This window comes from Porites lutea, chromosome 10, assembly GCF_958299795.1.
Source record: "Porites lutea chromosome 10, jaPorLute2.1, whole genome shotgun sequence".
Taxonomy (NCBI): Eukaryota; Metazoa; Cnidaria; class Anthozoa; order Scleractinia; family Poritidae; genus Porites; species Porites lutea.
Genome location: NC_133210.1, coordinates 6,227,755 through 6,246,257, shown reverse-complemented (window position 1 = coordinate 6,246,257; position 18,503 = coordinate 6,227,755). Strand labels below are relative to the sequence as shown.

General features: G+C 50.3%; 2 protein-coding genes across 2 annotated transcripts in view; one reads left to right on the top strand and one right to left on the bottom strand.

Moving 5' to 3' along the window:
• LOC140949852 (uncharacterized) overlaps positions 1-18,503 on the bottom strand; it is a 218,276-nt gene that overhangs the window by 47,022 nt on the left and 152,751 nt on the right. The gene's annotated exons all lie outside the window — the stretch shown is intronic.
• Positions 6,389-7,030, top strand: LOC140949428 (uncharacterized protein F54H12.2-like). The gene has a single exon (XM_073398588.1). It carries the CDS (start codon positions 6,389-6,391, stop codon positions 7,028-7,030), a length of 642 nt encoding a protein of 213 aa, XP_073254689.1.

Here is an 18,503-nt window from a genome sequence, read left to right as displayed (position 1 = left end):
CAATTGCGTTTCGTATCAACGATTTAATCTTTTAAACTTGAAAAAAAAAAAAAAAAAACACGCCTGGTGCTCGACATGTAGTTATTAAACTATCCAGTTTATGACATCTAAGGATAATTTGTACCGTGACACATGCAGCGTTTCCACTCGCAGTGAATCGTGGCTGTGCAAGTTGAATTGAAAGGAGAAGTCGTTGCTTCAAGAATTGCCAAAGCATCACTTTAAAAGTAAATTCGCACTGTTTCAGACTTCGTCTATCGGATTCAGTTTCATTTAATTTGTCAAATGTTGGCGAAATTTCCTGTGGTTGAACCCAACAGACCGTATCTAAGTTTAGAAATAAAAGAAACTTTTTGTGTTGTGTTCACGTATTTTATCAAAACGGGCGCGTGAAATTAACTGAGAAATGTACAAAAAAGCGTGTCGCACCTGCAAAGTTGTTGCTTTGCTAATCTAAACCTATTGCTTTGTTGCCGTTCTTATTGCCGTCGCCGTCTTCATTGCTTAAGCTCCCTATTGTTGTGATCCAGAAATGTCACCACCTAGACTGCAAAACAGTCCTGGTTTTTTTTTCTTAAAATTGGTTTAAAGTAGAGTAAGAGCAGCGTGAGAGCCTCGCGTGCAACCCTCACACGCCTGCAGGGCGTGTGAGGCGAGAGAAAAAAAAAACAGACTGTCCGTTTTCCATACAATGAGTTCGTTCTGACCAGGGGGTTCAAAAACGTCGTCGAGCTGTCAAAAATCTATTCACAATTCTGCCCCTTTTGTAAATTTGATACACCCGGTGATTGATTTCGCGAGAGAATAGAGCGTGTTATTGTTTGCACTTGGCTTCAAATCATGTGGTGAACGCTGTATCCAGTAATTCCAAGGCATTCTTGAGCGTTGTTTCCGTGTGCAATGTAGTGTTTTCTAGAAGATCCAAAATGATGGAAGTGGCAGTACGCCGACAAAGCCTGTTCCTTTTCCTCGAAGAGGGAGAAAGCCGAGCCGTGCCCTTCAGATAATTGTAGAATGTGCGGCTGTTGTTTCAAAACACAGGTCGGCAATTTTAACAGTGGATGGATAAGCTCTGAAAATATGTTTGTTATCCCTACTAGAAAAAGGTGAAACGTTACTAGAGTTGGCAGACCTTCTGATAAACGAACTTCTTCTTGTCCTCGAAGAAGGAGAATTTTTCTCCACAAGAGTTTTCTCGCCGTGCGAAACAAAGGTTAGAAACTGTGCTGCGATTCTTTCGCAACTGAACACGCCAACGGACGGTGAATTCATCACGGTGGGGAACATCAGAAATGACTTGTTGGAAACATAACTTGCATCAAAATTTAACCAATGGGAATTGCCCGTGGGTGGGAGAAGCGGGTAATTCGAACGAATATAACGTATGCAAAACGACAGTCCGTACTTTTATTGTCCCTCCCCAGTCTCGCTCTCCGTTTTCAGTTTTTGCTTCACTGTTCGTGCCTACTTGAATACGCAAAAATACGGGCTGTTTTGCAGTCTACAAACGGCTCGGGTGAAAGTGATTTGTTTTGAACGTATAGCTCGAGCCGTTCGTACGGATTAAAATTTATTCCAACGGATAGCTCGAGCCCTCCGAAAGGATGACAGTCTTTCTCGAACGGATAGCCTGAGTCGTTTAGACTGCAAAACAGTCCGTATTTTTGCGTATTCAAGTACGCACGAACAGTCAAACAAAAGTTGAAAACGGAGAGCGAGACTAGGGAGAGACACCTCACACGCCCGCAGGGCGTGTGAGGCTCGCGCGCGAGGCTCTCACGCTGCTGTTACTCTACTCTAAACCGATTTATGAAAAAAATGGAAAGCCAGAGTCTTTCGAACAGATGACAAGTTTTTTCGAACGGATAGCTTGAGCCGTTCGAACGGATACCAAATCTTTGGGAAAGCCTTTTGACAACTATCAGTGATTTCGTGTAACACGATTTTCGCCGAATTTGTGTTCGTGGTGCGAAATGCATCAAGGTTGGCCATGGGCCTTTAAGCGCCAGCTCCACCCTTCACATGCGGTGGGAACTGAAAAACATTTCTCCCACGGCATGGGTATGGAGATGGGATCTAAAATGACAAGTGTGTTCAAATATGTTTGTTGATCGCAAGTGAGACCGTGCTGGCTATCCCATGTTGATGATTCCCTTGCGTTGAGGGATTATTATTTGTACAGGCGGGTTACCCTACCTAAGAGGGTTACCTCACTTATCTGGGGTCCCCCATCTCCATGTAAATAGTTGGCTACCCTCGACAACAGTGGAGCCGGGGTCTTGGGTGGGAGTGGGGGGAAGCGTTAGCTCCCCCTCCACATTTTCTGAACAAAAGACAACTATGACGAGTGTCTCTTCAGCCTTTTTTCTCGTAAGTCACTAGGAGTCCCTCCGCTTGGAAAAAAATAATGTCTAGCGTTCTTTGCATCACGCAAAATGCATTTTGGTGGCAATCATGGCTTCCGCTGCTGCATTCATCGATATCTGATCGACGAGTAATAGAAGGAAAACAAGGAAAAAGTAAATCCAGTAGTTTCAAGATGGAGGCAAACGTGCAGATCATGGAATAAAAGGTTTTTTTTTACCCTGACACAGACGACCATTTCCTGTGAATCCTGTTTGACAGCTGCAATTAAAATGTCCAGCGGTATTTACACAAGTTGCATTTTGATGGCAATCATGGCTTCCGATGCTGCACTCATCGATATCTAAATAATATGAAGAGCAAAAAAGTTAATCTGATACTTTTTACATCAAAGTAAACCTGTTGTTCGAAAAATAAAAGGAAATTTAATTCGCTATTACACATTGAGCACACTTGGTCGTTTCCTGCGAACCGTTGCTGATACGGCCTGGAATTAAAATGTCCGAAGGTTTTTTTTGTGCAGATTGCAGTTTGGTGGCAATCGTGGACACCGCAGCCAGTCATGTCCAATACTGTCGCACTGTTACGGACCGTGAAGAGCAGTTGACGGATGGTACGCTCCGTACAAACCGTCAGTGTTGCTAACGGTCCGTATTCTGAGTATATACGGAGCGTGCATCTCATTAATGACATCAGGGCACAGAGTGTTACGGTTCGTACTGTCTGTACGATCCGTACGAATCGTAACGGTCCTTATGCTTGATTGATACGGACGGTATTAATTCCTCGTTATATATGCTATATAAGCCATAATGCGAAACAAGCACGCTCCAACAGTAATATTCCTCGTTCTATGAGCCATAAACCACAACAAGCGCGCTTCAAATATAATATTTCTCGTTCTATAAGCCATATACTAAAGCAAGCGTAAACCACTCTTGCCATTAAAATATTCTAAGTCCCACTAATGAAATGCCATTTACGGACCGTAAAACACTCTTTATAGACCGTATACCCCTGTTGTCGATCCGTACGGATCGACAAACCGTATATAACAGCTCTTGCCATGAAAATATTCAAAGTCACACTAATGAGATGCGACTTACGAACCGTAAAACACACTTTACAGGACGTATACCCCTGTTGTCGATCCGTTCGATCCGTGCGGATCGACACATGGCTTATACGGACCGTTACGGTGCGGGTGTATTGGACAACCCCGCAGCTTGACACCGTCCAGAAATCAAAAATCAAAAGGGCACAAAAGGTAATTTATACTGGGGCACATCCAGCTTTTCCAGTTAACCTTGGAAGCTAGTTTTTGACCTGCTGCGGCTTCGTGCGAGTTATATTTTATTGAAATCATTACTTTCGTTGTGGTAAATACCAGAAGACTCAACAGGCGAAGTTAAATGTTAAAATTTCAACCCTATAGTCCGGAAAGGAAAAATTTCCAGTTGAATCGTTCTGGTTGTAGATGAGAGTCTGTAGTATGTCCTTCGATATCACTTTTGAAGTTTGCATGCGAAGGCGAGAAACCGATTTGTATTGATAGTGAAGTGTTCGACAGCATACACTCCTCTGGTTAGTAGCTCTTGGATTTTTTCAAAGTAGAGAAATTTTTGTGATCAGTCTTGCAAGAAAAATAAATGATTGTGGTTAATAAAGGATTCACTACAACCAACTCAATGTAGTGGGGTAACCCGCCTGTCCATATAATCTCTCATTTCAATTTGATCACGTTTACTTGATGGGTGGGGTGCAACAACAAAATAATTTGATGATCCATGATCGCGATGCAAAACCGATCGTGAGCATCAAAAAACACGCGATGCCCCGACTGACGTGGAAAGAGGATGCCCTGGTGATTCATGGGGTGGACCAAAAGGATTTGATTAACATAGGCCAAGTCAACGTGGTGGAATTTTACATCAACTTGGACATTGCCCTGAAGTTTGGCTTGTTGACCAGAAAGACAGGCAAAACAGCCAATGTCGCAGGTTCCTTTGACATTGGTCCCAATTTGCAATTCACGGCGCCTTCAGGCAACTATAATGAGACCACCAGTCCAGTTGGCAGTCAAAACCGGCGGTTTTACAATTGGGAAGGCGAGCAGTACATGGGTGTGAGGCAGACCAGCCGAGCCTTTACGATCACGACCATGGATAATGTGGTATGGATGAGATTGTACATGGGTTTCGAATGGCAGATCAACAACCTGAATGCCTCGTTTGAAAAGATTGTGGGGACCCGCAAACGCACTGTCATGGTCTATTCCGATCTGGTGGAATCCACCGTGGTGGGCAGTGGCAAGTTTCCCCTGTTGCGGGAAGTGCAATTGTTGAGAACCGGCGATGGGGAAAGTACGGCGGAACCCCTGCACCATCAATGGATCAAAGTGCGAGGACAACAATTGGATATCTTGGAAGTGGAGATTGCTAGTACTAGTGGACCCCTGGCCGTGTTACCCCCGGGCAAAACCCTGGTGACCATCGGTCTCAAACAGCTATAAAAAGCCCTTCCCATGTCTCGAGGATCCAAAAAGCACCTCGACGTGAACCGACCAAATGCGCGGAGGCAGTTTAACGCGGTACCACACGCCCGTGCTCACCCCGCAAGAAGGCCGGGGGTTGGCCGAAGAGTTGATCAAATTGGCGGGACCCCTGGTCCTACAGCAAGCTCAAGCGGGACTGCAAGATATTCAACGAGGCAAGAGTGCCGCGGACACGTGGGCGGATCGACGTGGGCAACTCACCCGCGGGTTGAAACGGAAAGCCCCCGCCATGGTGTGGGCGGGCGGCAAACACAACGCCAAAAAAACCTATAAAAGAGCTACCCAACGTATACGGGACATCTTTGGACGTTAAACATGGTACGCGTGGGTGGTTTTCTCAAAACGCAAAATCGCATTCGACGGCAACGCGCCCGTGGACGGTTCATCTCGCCGTACCAAATCGGGGGCACGATCTTTGGCAAATCCACCATGGCGCGCTATCCCCTGATGTATACCTCCTCCCGCCTGACGGACCCCCTCTCCATGGAGAAGAGGATGATTCGACAAGTTCGCCGGATGAAAGGGGGGGATCTCAGAAAAGTGTTATGGGCCAACCAAGCCAAAGCCAGGAGGCAACGAATGAAAGGGGGCAACGTCTTCCGCAAGTTAAAAAAACGCATCCAAATCGATTTTCCTCATCGCCCTTTTCCCTCCGCACATCCCCTCCATGATTGGTACAGACTGCGAAAAGGTATAAAAAGAGGACGCCGTTGAACCCCAGGGACAGACCGCATCATGTCGCTCCAACTGTTTGACGTACCCGATGTGGATTATCGGTACGAAGCCTCTCGGGAGGTGGAGTTTTAACCCGCCTTGACGGGCATCCAGCCCATCACGTTCTCCATCCCGGGCTCCGACGATTATTACGATACCAATTCCCTCCGATTCAAAGTCAAAGTCCGTCTGACCAATCCAGCCGCTGGGTATACAGGCTTGGATGCAGGGCTGGTCATCTCCGATGGCAACGAATCGAGACATGTTTACTGCGTCAACAATTTTGGACACTCCATCTTTCGAGATATCACCCTGAGCATGAATGGGGTCCTCATGACGGAACAGAGCAACACCTACCATTACAGAGCCTACCTAGAAACCCTCCTGAACTACAACCGAGAAGAAGGAGCCACCAAGTTAGCCCCCCAAGGATGGGTCAATCAGCTGAATGTGGTGAATGTCATGGGAGCCACCGCCGCCAATTCGGATGTCCCCACGGACGCCGAGTGGAGTGGGAATGCAGAATTGAGAGCCTTGACCAGCAAATTACTGGAAGAACATTGGCACATCTTCCTCATCCGCCCCCATTTGCCACCCCTCAAGACAGGCAAATTATTGGTCCCCAATGTCCAGATGGACTTTGAACTCCTCCTCAACCCCAACACCATCTACTTGATAGGTACCCCGAACAAAGGCACCTTGGTGGCGAAGAAATTTCCAGCCATTCACCCAGAAGACATCAAAGTCACCTTGCTGATGAGAAAAGTGACCTTGAATGCCAGCGTCTATGTCAGACTGCAGAAAGAAAGACAGCTGGGCAAACAAATTGCCCGCTACCCAGTGGTGCGGAGCGAAATCCGCACCTTTTCCTTTGATGGACGAACCACCCAATGGGAACAAGACAATGTGTTTGTGGGTCGATTTCCTGACCGAGTGATGGTCGGGTTATCGCATTCGGATGCCTTCAATGGAAACCTACAAAGATACCCCTTTGCCTTTGAAAAGTTTGGTGTCACCCAAATACGTCAGACCTTGAATGGAGAAGAATACCCTTACAGAACCCTACAACTGACTGGAGATCAAGCCTATGAAGATCTACTGGGGTACGATCGATTTCTGCAAGCCATGGGTGCCTACGATGAAGACAAGATTCCCCTACTGCTGCCTGGTGATTGGGGACAAGGCAAGAACTGCACGTTGTTCCTGTTCAACAATGTGCCCAGTGGAAAAGCCGATGATCCTCAGTATCGCAACCCCCGTCAATCGCGCAATGTGCGACTGATCATTGATTTTGCAGCGGCTGTCGGTCACAATATCACCGTGTTGGTCTGGAGCGAGTATGAAAACATGTATGAGATCAATCATATGGGAGGTATAAAGTACAACATCAACGGCTGAGATGGATTCAGAAGACAGAAGACACCAGTCATGGAGTTTGTGGCGCTCAGTGATAGGGTGTTGCGAGCGTTGGCCCTAGAAGATCCCACTTTGCGACGCGTGTTTCACGGGGTGTACCCCGCCGACCAGTTACCCCGCTCACCTCCCAAGAGTGTCCGTCAAGGCTACATTGTCAACACGGATCCTGCCGGAGAGCCGGGACAACATTGGTTGGGCCTGTGGACGGAACAGAACAAGTGCGAGATCTTTGACAGTTATGGGCTGCCCCTGCACGTGTACACCCACCCCGACCTGCACCACTGGTGGGGACAATGGAAGCACCTGATCCGCAGTGACCAGACGTTGCAAGCCTTGGATAGTCAGACCTGTGGCCATTATGCGTTATTTTTTTTAAAAGCCCGAGCCCAAGGACGGTCGTATCAAGACTTTTTGGGGCAATGGAGTTGCGACAATTTAGTGTTGAATGATCAGAAAGTGGTCGAGCAGTTGAAACGGGTGATTAAACAAGAAGTACAAGATGAAGTCGATGCCCGCCCGGAAGGGGGGCAAAAGAATGTGAGCCGCCAGGCCTTTATGCTTTGTAATCCTTGTGAGTGTTAAAATAAAAACACCATAAAACGAGATGTGCTGTGAAAGAGTGGTCATTTGAAATCTCATCATGATTACGCGAGGGGATGTCCAGCGTGTGATTGATGCCTTCATGATAGAAGAAACCTTGTATTGGTGGTCCCACCCCATTGAACGGGTGAACACCGTCCAAGGGGTGGATGCCTGGGATGGGTATCATTGGTTGATGGCCCGCCAACTGGCGCAAGACCAGGACTGGGTCGCTCTCAAACAGTACATGGACACCATGAAAGAAACGCATTTAAGGGAGACGATGGAACACCTGATTCAATGCGAGTCGCCACGCCTCTACCGCGAGTATTGGACGGCATGCCCAGTCGCAGACCAAGACGACGACGACGACGACCCCGTTTTCGTCAAAACGGGCGAGGCATCATGAGCGTGTTGGCCAAAGCGTATAAAATCGGCCACCGATTGGGACGTAGTAAACGGTATAAACGCATGAGCGCCAAAGGGGCCACGGGTCATTACCGACGTCTGCCTCGACCGTGGGAAGGATGATTCGACACCCCAGTACTGTGATTATCGCTGGCCCGTCGGGCAGCGGCAAGAGCGTGTTAGTGGAACAATGGTTACGGGACCTCAACGTGTTTCAAGTCAAACCCCATAAGATCGTCTATGCGTACGACCGATGGCAACCCCGGTTCGACCGTATGCAAAAAAAGGAGGGGATTCAATTTCATCGCGGGTTACCGGACCCCCGTCATTTGACCCAATGGTTTGGCCGGACGCGTGGCGGAGTGCTGGTGTTGGACGATCTGATGGAAGAAGGGGGACAGGACAAACGCGTGTTGGATTTGTTCACCAAAGATTCTCATCATCGGAACATCACCGTCTTGTATTTGACGCAAGATTTATTCCCGCCTGGCAAATTTTCCAAGACCATCAATCGCAACGCGCATTACATTGTGGCCTTCAAGAATCCCCGGGATCAAACGGGCATACGGACCATTTTACTGCAAGCCTTTCCCGACCGATGGCGTCAAGTCTTGCGCCTATTTAAACGCATCACGTCCCGTCCCTTTGGCTATTTGATGTTGGATGTGCATCCGGCGTCGGATGATCGGTACCGATTGTGGAGTCATTTAACGCGCCGACAAGGCAAGGCGCAAGTCCATACCCTTCCCGTGGGTGTCCCTGCCGTTCGAAAACGAGCTGCAACGAGAACTCGCCAGGGTCCGTCGGCAAAGAGAAGGTGGACAACAACGTGACTTATCGGTCCGCATGGACACGCCGACCTTCTCGCCCGCCGGCGTGGGTTCGCCCACCGCCCCTCCCCTAGATCTCAGTAGCATGACGGACATGGTCGCGGAATTGACCCAACCCGTGGATCGAGCCCAATTGGATCAAGAGATTGAGGATTTTAATTTGACCTACCCGGTCAATGTGGACGATGCCTTGGAGGCGTTTACCTTACCCCCCGTGGCAGGCACAGGTACCACCACCACGGCACCGCCACCTCCACCACCACCACCCACTACGACAGCCACCCAAACGCGTCCCACCACGTCCACCCGCACACGTCCCACGGCCACCACCACCAGCTCCAGACGACCCAGACCACGCCCTGTCACCACCGCCACCACCACCACCACGGCTCCCTCCCGCCCCTCCACCGCCCGACGCAGTGCTGGAGCCGGCACCAGGACCACCACCTCCACGGTGACGACCCCGACTGGACGTCCCACCGTGGCTGCCAAACAACCGCGACGACGTCCCCGCGTGCCCTCTCCACCGTCCCCCGATTCCTCCCCTCCGTCGGAGGATGAGGATGAAGATGATGACGACGATGATCGACGGCGAGGCTTAAGGCGACGGTTGGATTTGCTGAACGAAGATGCGCAAGAACGGGCTCGAGGGAGACGCATTCGCAATATCACGCATACCAATACTGTCACCACCGTGTATGAAGAGGGAGGCCGACCTTCGGTACGTCGCACGTCGACGCGAACCTCCAACCCAAGTCCGCCCCCTGCACCACCCCGCCGAGGCCGTGGCCGTGGCCGTGGCCGAGCCCGTGGACGGGGTCGACGCCCGTGAAAAAAAAGATATAAAAACAGGGGTCCTTCCTACGACTGTCCCAAAACCATGTGTGGCCGATGTCGAAGTGGTATGGCCCCTAGACGCAAACGCAAACGCACCACGACCCGACGTCGACCCCCCGCCAAACGACGAAGGGGTCAAGTAGGGGGTGTCGGGCCCGGCTTGCCTCTCGGGATTCTCAAAGCCGGCTATGGGATCACCAAAGCCATTGGGCATCATCAAACCAAGCGTGCCATCGCTATTGCCGACAAACGCACACGAGAGTGGGAATCTGGCAAACGGAAACGCTATGCGGGGGAATCGTTTGTTTGTTCCATCATGTGAAAAAAGTATAAAAAGACAAGAGGCGTGTCTTCCGTCGGACAGATAAGGGATTATCATGCATTGTGGTCCACGACGACGAACACGACGCCGAAAGCAACGAGGGGGTATTCTCCCGCTCCTCCTCCCTATTGCCGTCGGTGTAGCCATCGCCTTGAAAAAAAAGAAAAAGAAAAAAGTGGGCAAGATCAGTGCCAAGCAAGAGGCATTCATTCAACGACGGGTTCAGCGGATGTTAGGTCGAACGGGTTGGGGCGGGTTTAAAAAACGCTGAGAAGGCTATAAAAGACACGCTGGGTAGGGACCAAGACATTATTGGAGGATGGTCCGTGGACCCAATGGACGCCGACACCGTTATGTCCCCCGAAAGCGACGCCGTCGACGTGGTCTGCAACGCGGCGCTAAGTTACCGCTGTTGGCAATGGCTTTGTTGGCTTTGTGGCTCCGAAAATACAAACCCAGGGTCCGTCTTCGTCGACCGGACTAGACCCCCTCGCAAGGCCATAACGTTGACGTTAGAGTGGACGGAGGAGATCGAGGCCGCGTTGTGTCAGCGATGTCGACGTCATATGCAACGGCATTATCATGGGGAACTGTGTCGTTCATGTGGGGCCCAATTTACCATAAATAGAGCGGGGTCGTGGCAATTCCTGAACCTTCAGCATGGCGTGGCGCATGGAACGTCAAGCCCCGTTCTTGAAAAGTGTCTTACAAGAAGCCAATCAACATAAACGACAAGAATTGTTGCGGATGGCGAATGCGGATCAGATCAATGCCATCAGTGAATTGGTGATGAACACGCTCCGTGGCACCGTGCCCCGTTCTCGACATACCATCACGTTGCTCAAACCCCATGCCCAGAGTTTACGCGCCATGGCCAAACCCGCGCATTCGGTGAAACGACGACGCGCTATCATAATGGCTCAAACAGGCGGCGCCCTCTGGCCTGAACTCTACCGATGTTATAAACGTTGCATGCGCTAGACAAGACACCTCAGTTGCATCATGGAACCCGAGATGGTGAGCACCACGGTGGACAACGCCCCTGCTTTTTTACAATTAAAAGAAAAGTACAAACAAGAATTGGTGGAAGATACTCGCTTGAGTAAAGCCGCGGATTTGGCTGCCAGACAACATGTGCTCCTGACCAGCGAGGTCCCAGATGCCTGGAAATGACCGCAACTCAAAGCCGTGAGCCGTCAATTACGTCATTGGACCAAAAAAGTGCGTCAACCCTTTGGAGCGCCAGCGGGGGGTGTGCGCGCCGCAGGGGCCACCACGCCCGGAGAGGATGATGATTTTGAGGCGGGGCCTATGCAAGCGTGGTTCACGCAGTTGGTCAAAGCCACCAAAGGTATAAAACAAGGGTCCACGCCTGCAGGACCCAGAAAACCACCTGTCCCGCCTAAACCGAACATCACCCCCAGGTGCTAAAAAGAAACTCAAGTTTACACCTCAAGTGAGCAGTGCCGACTTGGCCGAAGGGTTGCCTGGTACATCCACGTCGACCTCCATCTCTTCGACGCTCTCTCCAGCTATTAAGAAGCATCTTAGAAAGAAAGCAAAGGCGGTGGTCAAAAAGAAAGGCATCAGTCTGGCCAAGAAAGCCTTGGATTGGAAATCGTGGAAAACCCCGTGATGGGCCGGAGACGTCGTGCTACGGCTGCCTCCCGTGCCCGACCGAGGCGACGACGACGATCGCAACGCGGGGGCAAGTTATTTGATGTGCAAAACCTCCTCAACAAGACGGGCATTGAATTTCATTGGCCCGGCTATCAGTATATGGGCCCTGGCACCCATTTGAAAAAACGTTTGGCCCGTGGGGATCCCGGCATCAACCGGTTAGACAGGATTGCGAAAGTGCATGACATGGACTACGATAAAGCCAAGACCTTGAAAGATAAATGGGTGGCGGATCGCAAGATGATTGCCAAGATTGATCAACTCCCTGGTCGCAAAACCCTGACGGAGCGTATTGTGAGACGCATTATGAAAACCAAACTGAGATTGGGCATGTAATTAGTTGAACACAGTCATAACAAGATAACAAGATTGAATGATATAATCACATGTTTTAATAAAACTCTTCTTTGTTCTTACAAATACTGCTGCAATTGTTGTAACGCGTTTGAATGAGTCGTTTGTACAGGGTCCTCTTCAGGCTCGGACTCGGTCCAGTCTAACGGCAACCACGGGAGGGGAAAAGGACGTTCCAAATGCTCGGCCAATCGTTGATTTTGTAGGGTCGCCATCCGCTTCTGATATTTTTCTTTCTGCAACGCTCTCCACCCATCCTCCCCTAAGGCTCGTCGTTTCTCGTCCTGGATTTGTCGCCGCCGCACATTCACGCGTTCTTTGTACGCCTCGAAGGTCCCCTCCTCCTTCATTTTCTGCATCCAGTTTTTTGGGCTTGTGCGTTCCTGCGTTTCACTTCACTCCGTCGCTCCTCGGTCATGCCATAGTAGCGTCGCGTGCCCTCCTGGGACTTTTTGGCCTTGAAGGCCTCGTACTCCCCGTTAGCCTTCATCCCCGCCATACGTTCGTGGTAGCGTCGACGGTGAAGGGCTTTCACTTTCTCGATGCCGTTCACGGACGCATATTGTCGTTGCCGATACAGTTTTTGGTGCCATTTATTGGTCTCGGGGTCCCTCTTTTTGCGCCGCTGGTTCGATCCGGGCGTATCCATGCTGCAATTCGAGTAATCGAGCGGCACACACGTCCGCCAACGCTCGTAATTTTCGGAATGGACCCTCTTTGATCTGTCGATCCCTGGCACGTCGGTCTCGCTGTTGTTGCACAATGTGTTCGCGGTTCCGGTGGTAATAGTCCCGGTTCAACAAGCGTACAAAGGCTGCGTTTTTGGCTCGATACCGTTGACAGGCCAGTCGGTTGAACTCTCGGGCTCTCGCCGTCTGTTCGGGTGTCTGGGCTGGTTTAGGCGGTTTGGGTGGTTTCAACTTTTTCTGGGCCGCCCGCCGATCACGTTTCTGTTGTAACAATCTCTCTTTGTTCTTGAGATACCACTCGTGCTTCAACTGTTTCGCTTTCTCTGGATTTTTGTTAGGCATCTCAAACGCAACTGACGTCTGTTCTGGACGATGGGCTATTATCTAAGGTTCCCTCCGCCAATCACCGATCTCGGTCCAGGCCTAGAGGAGATGGAAGGAGTCTGTACCCATGGGGGGGACCACCCCTGATCTTCCTCCTGTCGATCAAACCCCCCTCACCTGACTCTCACCTGAGCTTGGTCTACCAATCCCAGTGCGTGAGAGATCAGGTGTTGGGGTCTATAAAAGTCAACGCTCAGCGCGGGAAATTTCAAATGGTTTTCCGCCGTCATGGCGGAGGAGTATCACTTCAGTGACGATGACGAAGGGGATGCTCTGTTGGACCGCGCCTATGATCGGTGGGAACAGTTGGGAGGGGCTGCTGCCCGTGGCCCTCTCTTTCAATTCACCATGCAACCCATCGGTCGACGACGCCGCTGGCGTGATGTAGTGGAGCGGGCGCAATTCAATGCGCAATTACGGCAATTGCGGGATCCTGTCCCTGGGGATAACATTGGCATGGCTTTGACCGAAGCGTTACACCAAGCCATTGAAACGGAACTCGGCCGCGAGCAGCGACCCGCCCATCATTTTGTCAATTTTGCCATTACAGCGCATGGGTTCACCCATGCTTATCAAACAGCCAATTTTACGGTGGGGGAGTTTTTACAACGTACGGCTCGTTTGGATGAGATGTTAGCTACCTTGGCCGGCAAGTTGAATAGCAATGAAGCCTTCAACCCCGATTGCGGTTTCCAAGTGGATGTGGTGTTTGTCTCTATGCCTGGTCGAGGGTCTGGTCGACATAAACAACTTAATGTGGGACGTCTATGCCTGGATCGAGACAACAAGAAAAAGAAATGCATCATTCCTATTCGAAACAGAGATGCCTTATGCTGTGCCCGCGCCATTGTCACCATGCGAGCGCACTGCCATAAAGACCAAAGCGTGGACGGGTTTCGCGACTGGGACAATCTGAAACGTGGGCTTCCTGTGCAGCAACGTCAAGCCCAGGCCCTCCATCAGCAAGCGGGGGTGGCTGAGGGTCCCTGTGGTTTACCTGAGCTGCGCCAATTTCAACAGGCGTTGGGGCCTCAGTATCAACTCTTGGTGATGACCCGGATGAAACCGTTTTTTCTGATCTTTAAAGGACCTGACGTCCCTCATCAGATTCGTTTACTGAAATCCAACGATCATTTAGATGGCTGCACGTCCTTTCCTGCGTTTGTCAACCGCTCCTATTATTGCCTGGACTGTGAACGGGGGTTCAACACCAACGATCGGACCCATCATTCTTGTCAAGGCAGATGCTGCCGTGCTTGTGGGCGCTTTGATTGTCAAGATTATGTGCGCGGTACCCCCCCCCCCCCACGGAGTATTGTAGTCTGTGTCACCGCAAGTTTTACGGTGGGTATTGCAAACGTCATCATGAAGTCACTAAGCAATGTCAATCCATCAAAACCTGTCTCAAATGTCAGGCCCAGTACACGGTCGTCCCTAACAAACGTCACCAGTGTGGGTATGCCAAGTGTCCCGTCTGTCAGGAATGGGTGTCTATCCAGGACCACGAGTGTTACATTCAACCCGTGGTGGAGCAGGAGAATGAGGAGCCAGAACCAACCGAGGAGGGGGGAGGTAGCATGGTGGCGCCACCCCCTCCCCTGTTTGTTTACGCGAATTTTGAAGCCATGCAGAATGCGGAAGGTGTGTTTGTGGCCAATTTGTTATGCTATTCGTCCAGTGAAGAAACCACCATTCATGTGTTGGATGGGGAGGACTGTGCTCTACAATTTTTGCGCGATTTGGATGATCTCACGAACCTCCCGGACACAGAGGGTGAGCGGGAGATTCTCGTGGTGTTTCACAATTTGAAAGGGTTTGACGGCATGTTCATTTTGCACGAACTGTACCAGCAACAACGCGAGGTGGTGGATCAACTGACGGTGGGCGCTAAAGTGTTGTCCTTCAGGAGCGGAGCTGTCAAATTCATTGACTCGTTGTGTTTCTTGCCCATGCCACTCGCCTCCTTTCCCAGCACCTTCAATTTGACCGAATTAAAGAAGGGCTTCTTTCCGCATTTGTTCAATACCCCGGATCACCAACAGTACGTGGGTCGCATCCCCGATTTGGAATTTTACGATCCCGAGGGCATGATGGCCAAAAAGAAAGACGAGCTGACGCGTTGGCATGCGGATCAAGTGCGTCGCAATGTGCCCTTCCATTTCCGTCAAGAAATGATTGACTATTGCAAATCGGATGTGGCTCTGTTGAAAGCGGGGTGTGAAGCTTTTCAGCAAGAATTTGAGCGGCAGGCTGGCTTCAATCCCATGGCCAAATGTATCACCATCGCCAGTGCCTGCAATCTGTATTGGCGCAAGCACCATTTGACCCCTGACACCATCGCTGTCGAACCGCTAGGGGGTTGGCGAGGGGCCCAAGTCAACCAATCCCTCAAGGCCCTACAATGGCTGTACTACCAAGAACACCTCCTTCCCAAGGAGGGGGCCAGTGCCGACCGCATTCGACACGTCCGGAATGGGGGCGAACAGTCGGTCCGAACTATCGCCAACAGCTATTTTGTCGATGGCTACGATCCCCTGACCCGAACCGTCTACGAGTACCACGGATGTCTCTACCATGGCTGTCCCCGCTGTTATCCCAGCAGAGACGCCACACATTATGCGGTGCCGGATCGAACCGTCGAAGAACTCTATCAGGCCACGCTCTCCAAACGCATGGCTCTGCTCCGAGCGGGTTACACAGTGATCGAAATGTGGGAATGTGAATGGGATCAATTGGTGGACACGGATGAAGCCGTCCAACGTTTCCTGACGTCGTTTGATCTCCCCCCACCCCTGGAACCTCGCGAGGCCTTTTTTGGAGGTCGCACCGGCGCCGTGGCCCTGCATGCGGTGGCTGAAGAGGGGGAGGAAATACGCTATGTGGATGTGACCTCCTTGTACCCGTGGGTGAATAAGAACTGCCCTTACCCTATCGGTCATCCCAAGATCATCACCCAACCTGCCGACCAGTCCCTGGAGTCCTATTTTGGTATTGCTACGGTGGACATTCTTCCCCCGGCTGGCCTATTCCACCCCGTCTTGCCTGTACGCTGTGGCCAAAAACTCACCTTTCCTCTCTGCCGTGCCTGTGTCCAGGCGGAACAAGCCCAACCCATGTTGACCAGAACCCAGTATTGCCCTCATTCGGACGCGGATCGTACACTACGCGGGACCTGGTGCACCCCCGAACTGGTCAAAGCTGTGGAAAAGGGGTACACCCTGATTAAGATCCATGAAGTCTGGCATTTTCCCCCTGAGCAACGCCAAACGGGTCTTTTCGCCCCTTACGTCAATACCTGGCTAAAGTTAAAACAAGAATCCGCGGGGTGGCCCAGCTGGTGTCAGACCCTCGAGCAGAAACGAGAGTACATTCTTCGTTACCAGGAACGGGAGGGGATCCGACTGGACATTGCCAGTATTGCCAAAAATCCCGGTCGCAAGGCCACGGCCAAATTGATGTTGAACAGTTTCTGGGGCAAGTTTGGGGAGCGGATCAACAAACCCACCACCGTCACTGTCAAGGACCCCGCCCATTTGTTCAATCTGATCTCCGACGCGGCTCTCGATCTCAGTACGCTCCATCTCTGTACCGACGACATCCTGGAAGCCGTTTACACCAGTGTCCAAGACAATGCCGTCAAAGGCACCAAAACCAATATCTTTGTGGCGGCTTTCACCACGTGCCATGCTCGGCTCAAGCTCTACGAGTCCCTCGACACCCTTCAACAGCAAGTGCTTTACTATGATACCGACAGTGTGGTGTACAAGTGGCGTCCGGGTCAACCCTCTATCACCACGGGTGATTTTCTGGGGGACATGACGGATGAATTGGACGGGGACGTCATCGCTGAGTTTGTTTCGGGGGGCGCCAAAAATTATGGGTACACGACCCGTGGAGGTAAAGTGGTGTGTAAGGTCCGCGGTTTCACCTTGAATGTTCGGGGGTCGGCCATTCTTAATTTTCACACCATGAAAGAGAACATTCTCTCGGAACTAGACTCGCCTCAGGACTCTCGCCGGAATTTGAACATTGTCACTCCTTATCATTTCACACGGGATCTAGAGAAGAAACAAATTCAAGTGGTTCCGCGCGTAAAGCAGTATGGGTTGGTGTTTGACAAGCGCGTCATCGATGTGTCTACTCGATCCAGCTTTCCCTATGGCTACGAGAGGATTGGGGATGAACTTGATCTTCTATTAGATTTGTAAAAAAATGGGCGTGACGTCACTCGGGCGTCACACACGTCCCACTTGTCATCAGGCTCTACGCGGTCATTAAAACTATGTGAACTATGTGGATCAAACACTTGTGTGTGCGTGTTCTTTACCCCATGGGGCCACGTGAATTTCCATGCCCAAATATGGGCATTGTGACGTCAATGAGGTCACATGGGCTAAATGCTCGATTCTGATTGGTCGATAAAAATTTTGCTGCGCTCTGATTGGTTAGTACCTATTGTAGCCCATATTACTACTTAGTACAGTAGTGATGTATATATTACCGACGGAGTAGTGGGTACAACCGACAGAGTAAATATGTACAACCGACGGAGTATTGCGTACAATTGACAGAGTTTGTTTTTACAACCGACAGAGTAGTGCATGCAACTGACAGAGTGATGTACCCAACCGACGGAGAAGTGAGTACAACCGACAGAGTAGTGCATACAACCGACAGAGTAGTGCGTACAACCGACAGAGTAAATGTTTACAACCGACAGAGTAGTACATACAACTGACACAGTTTATGTTTAACAACCGACGGAGTAGTGCGCACAACCGACAGAGTAAATATTTACAACTGACAGAGTAGTGCGTACAACCGACAGAGTAAATATTTACAACCGACAGAGTAGTGTGTAGAACTGGCCGACAGAGTAAATGCTTACAACCGACAGAGTAGTACATACAACTTACAGAGTCAGTTGATGTTTAACGACAGACAGACCGACAGAGTATATATTTACAACCGACAGAGTAGTGCGTACAACTGACAGCGTAATGTACACAACAGACAGATTAGTGGGTACAACCGACAAAGTAATGTACATAACCGACAGAACAATGTACATAACCGACAGAGTAAATATTTACAACCGACGGAGTAGTGCGTACAATTGACAGAGTTTATTAGTAGTGCGTGCATGCAACTGACAGAGTAACGTACACAACCGACAGAGAAAATGTTTACAATTAACCAACAGAGCAGTACATACAACTGACAGAGTTAATGTTTAACAACCGACAGAAAAGCACCTACAACCGACAGAGTATATATTTACAACCGACAGGGTATATATTCACAACCGACAAAGTAATGTACATACCGACTGAACAATGTACACAAGCGACAGAGTAGTGCGTACAACCGAG

Coding starts and splice junctions, on each gene's coding strand:
- LOC140949428 (XM_073398588.1), top strand. CDS start 6,389: ATGAGAAAAGTGACCTTGAATGCCAGCGTCTATGTCAGACTGCAGAAA.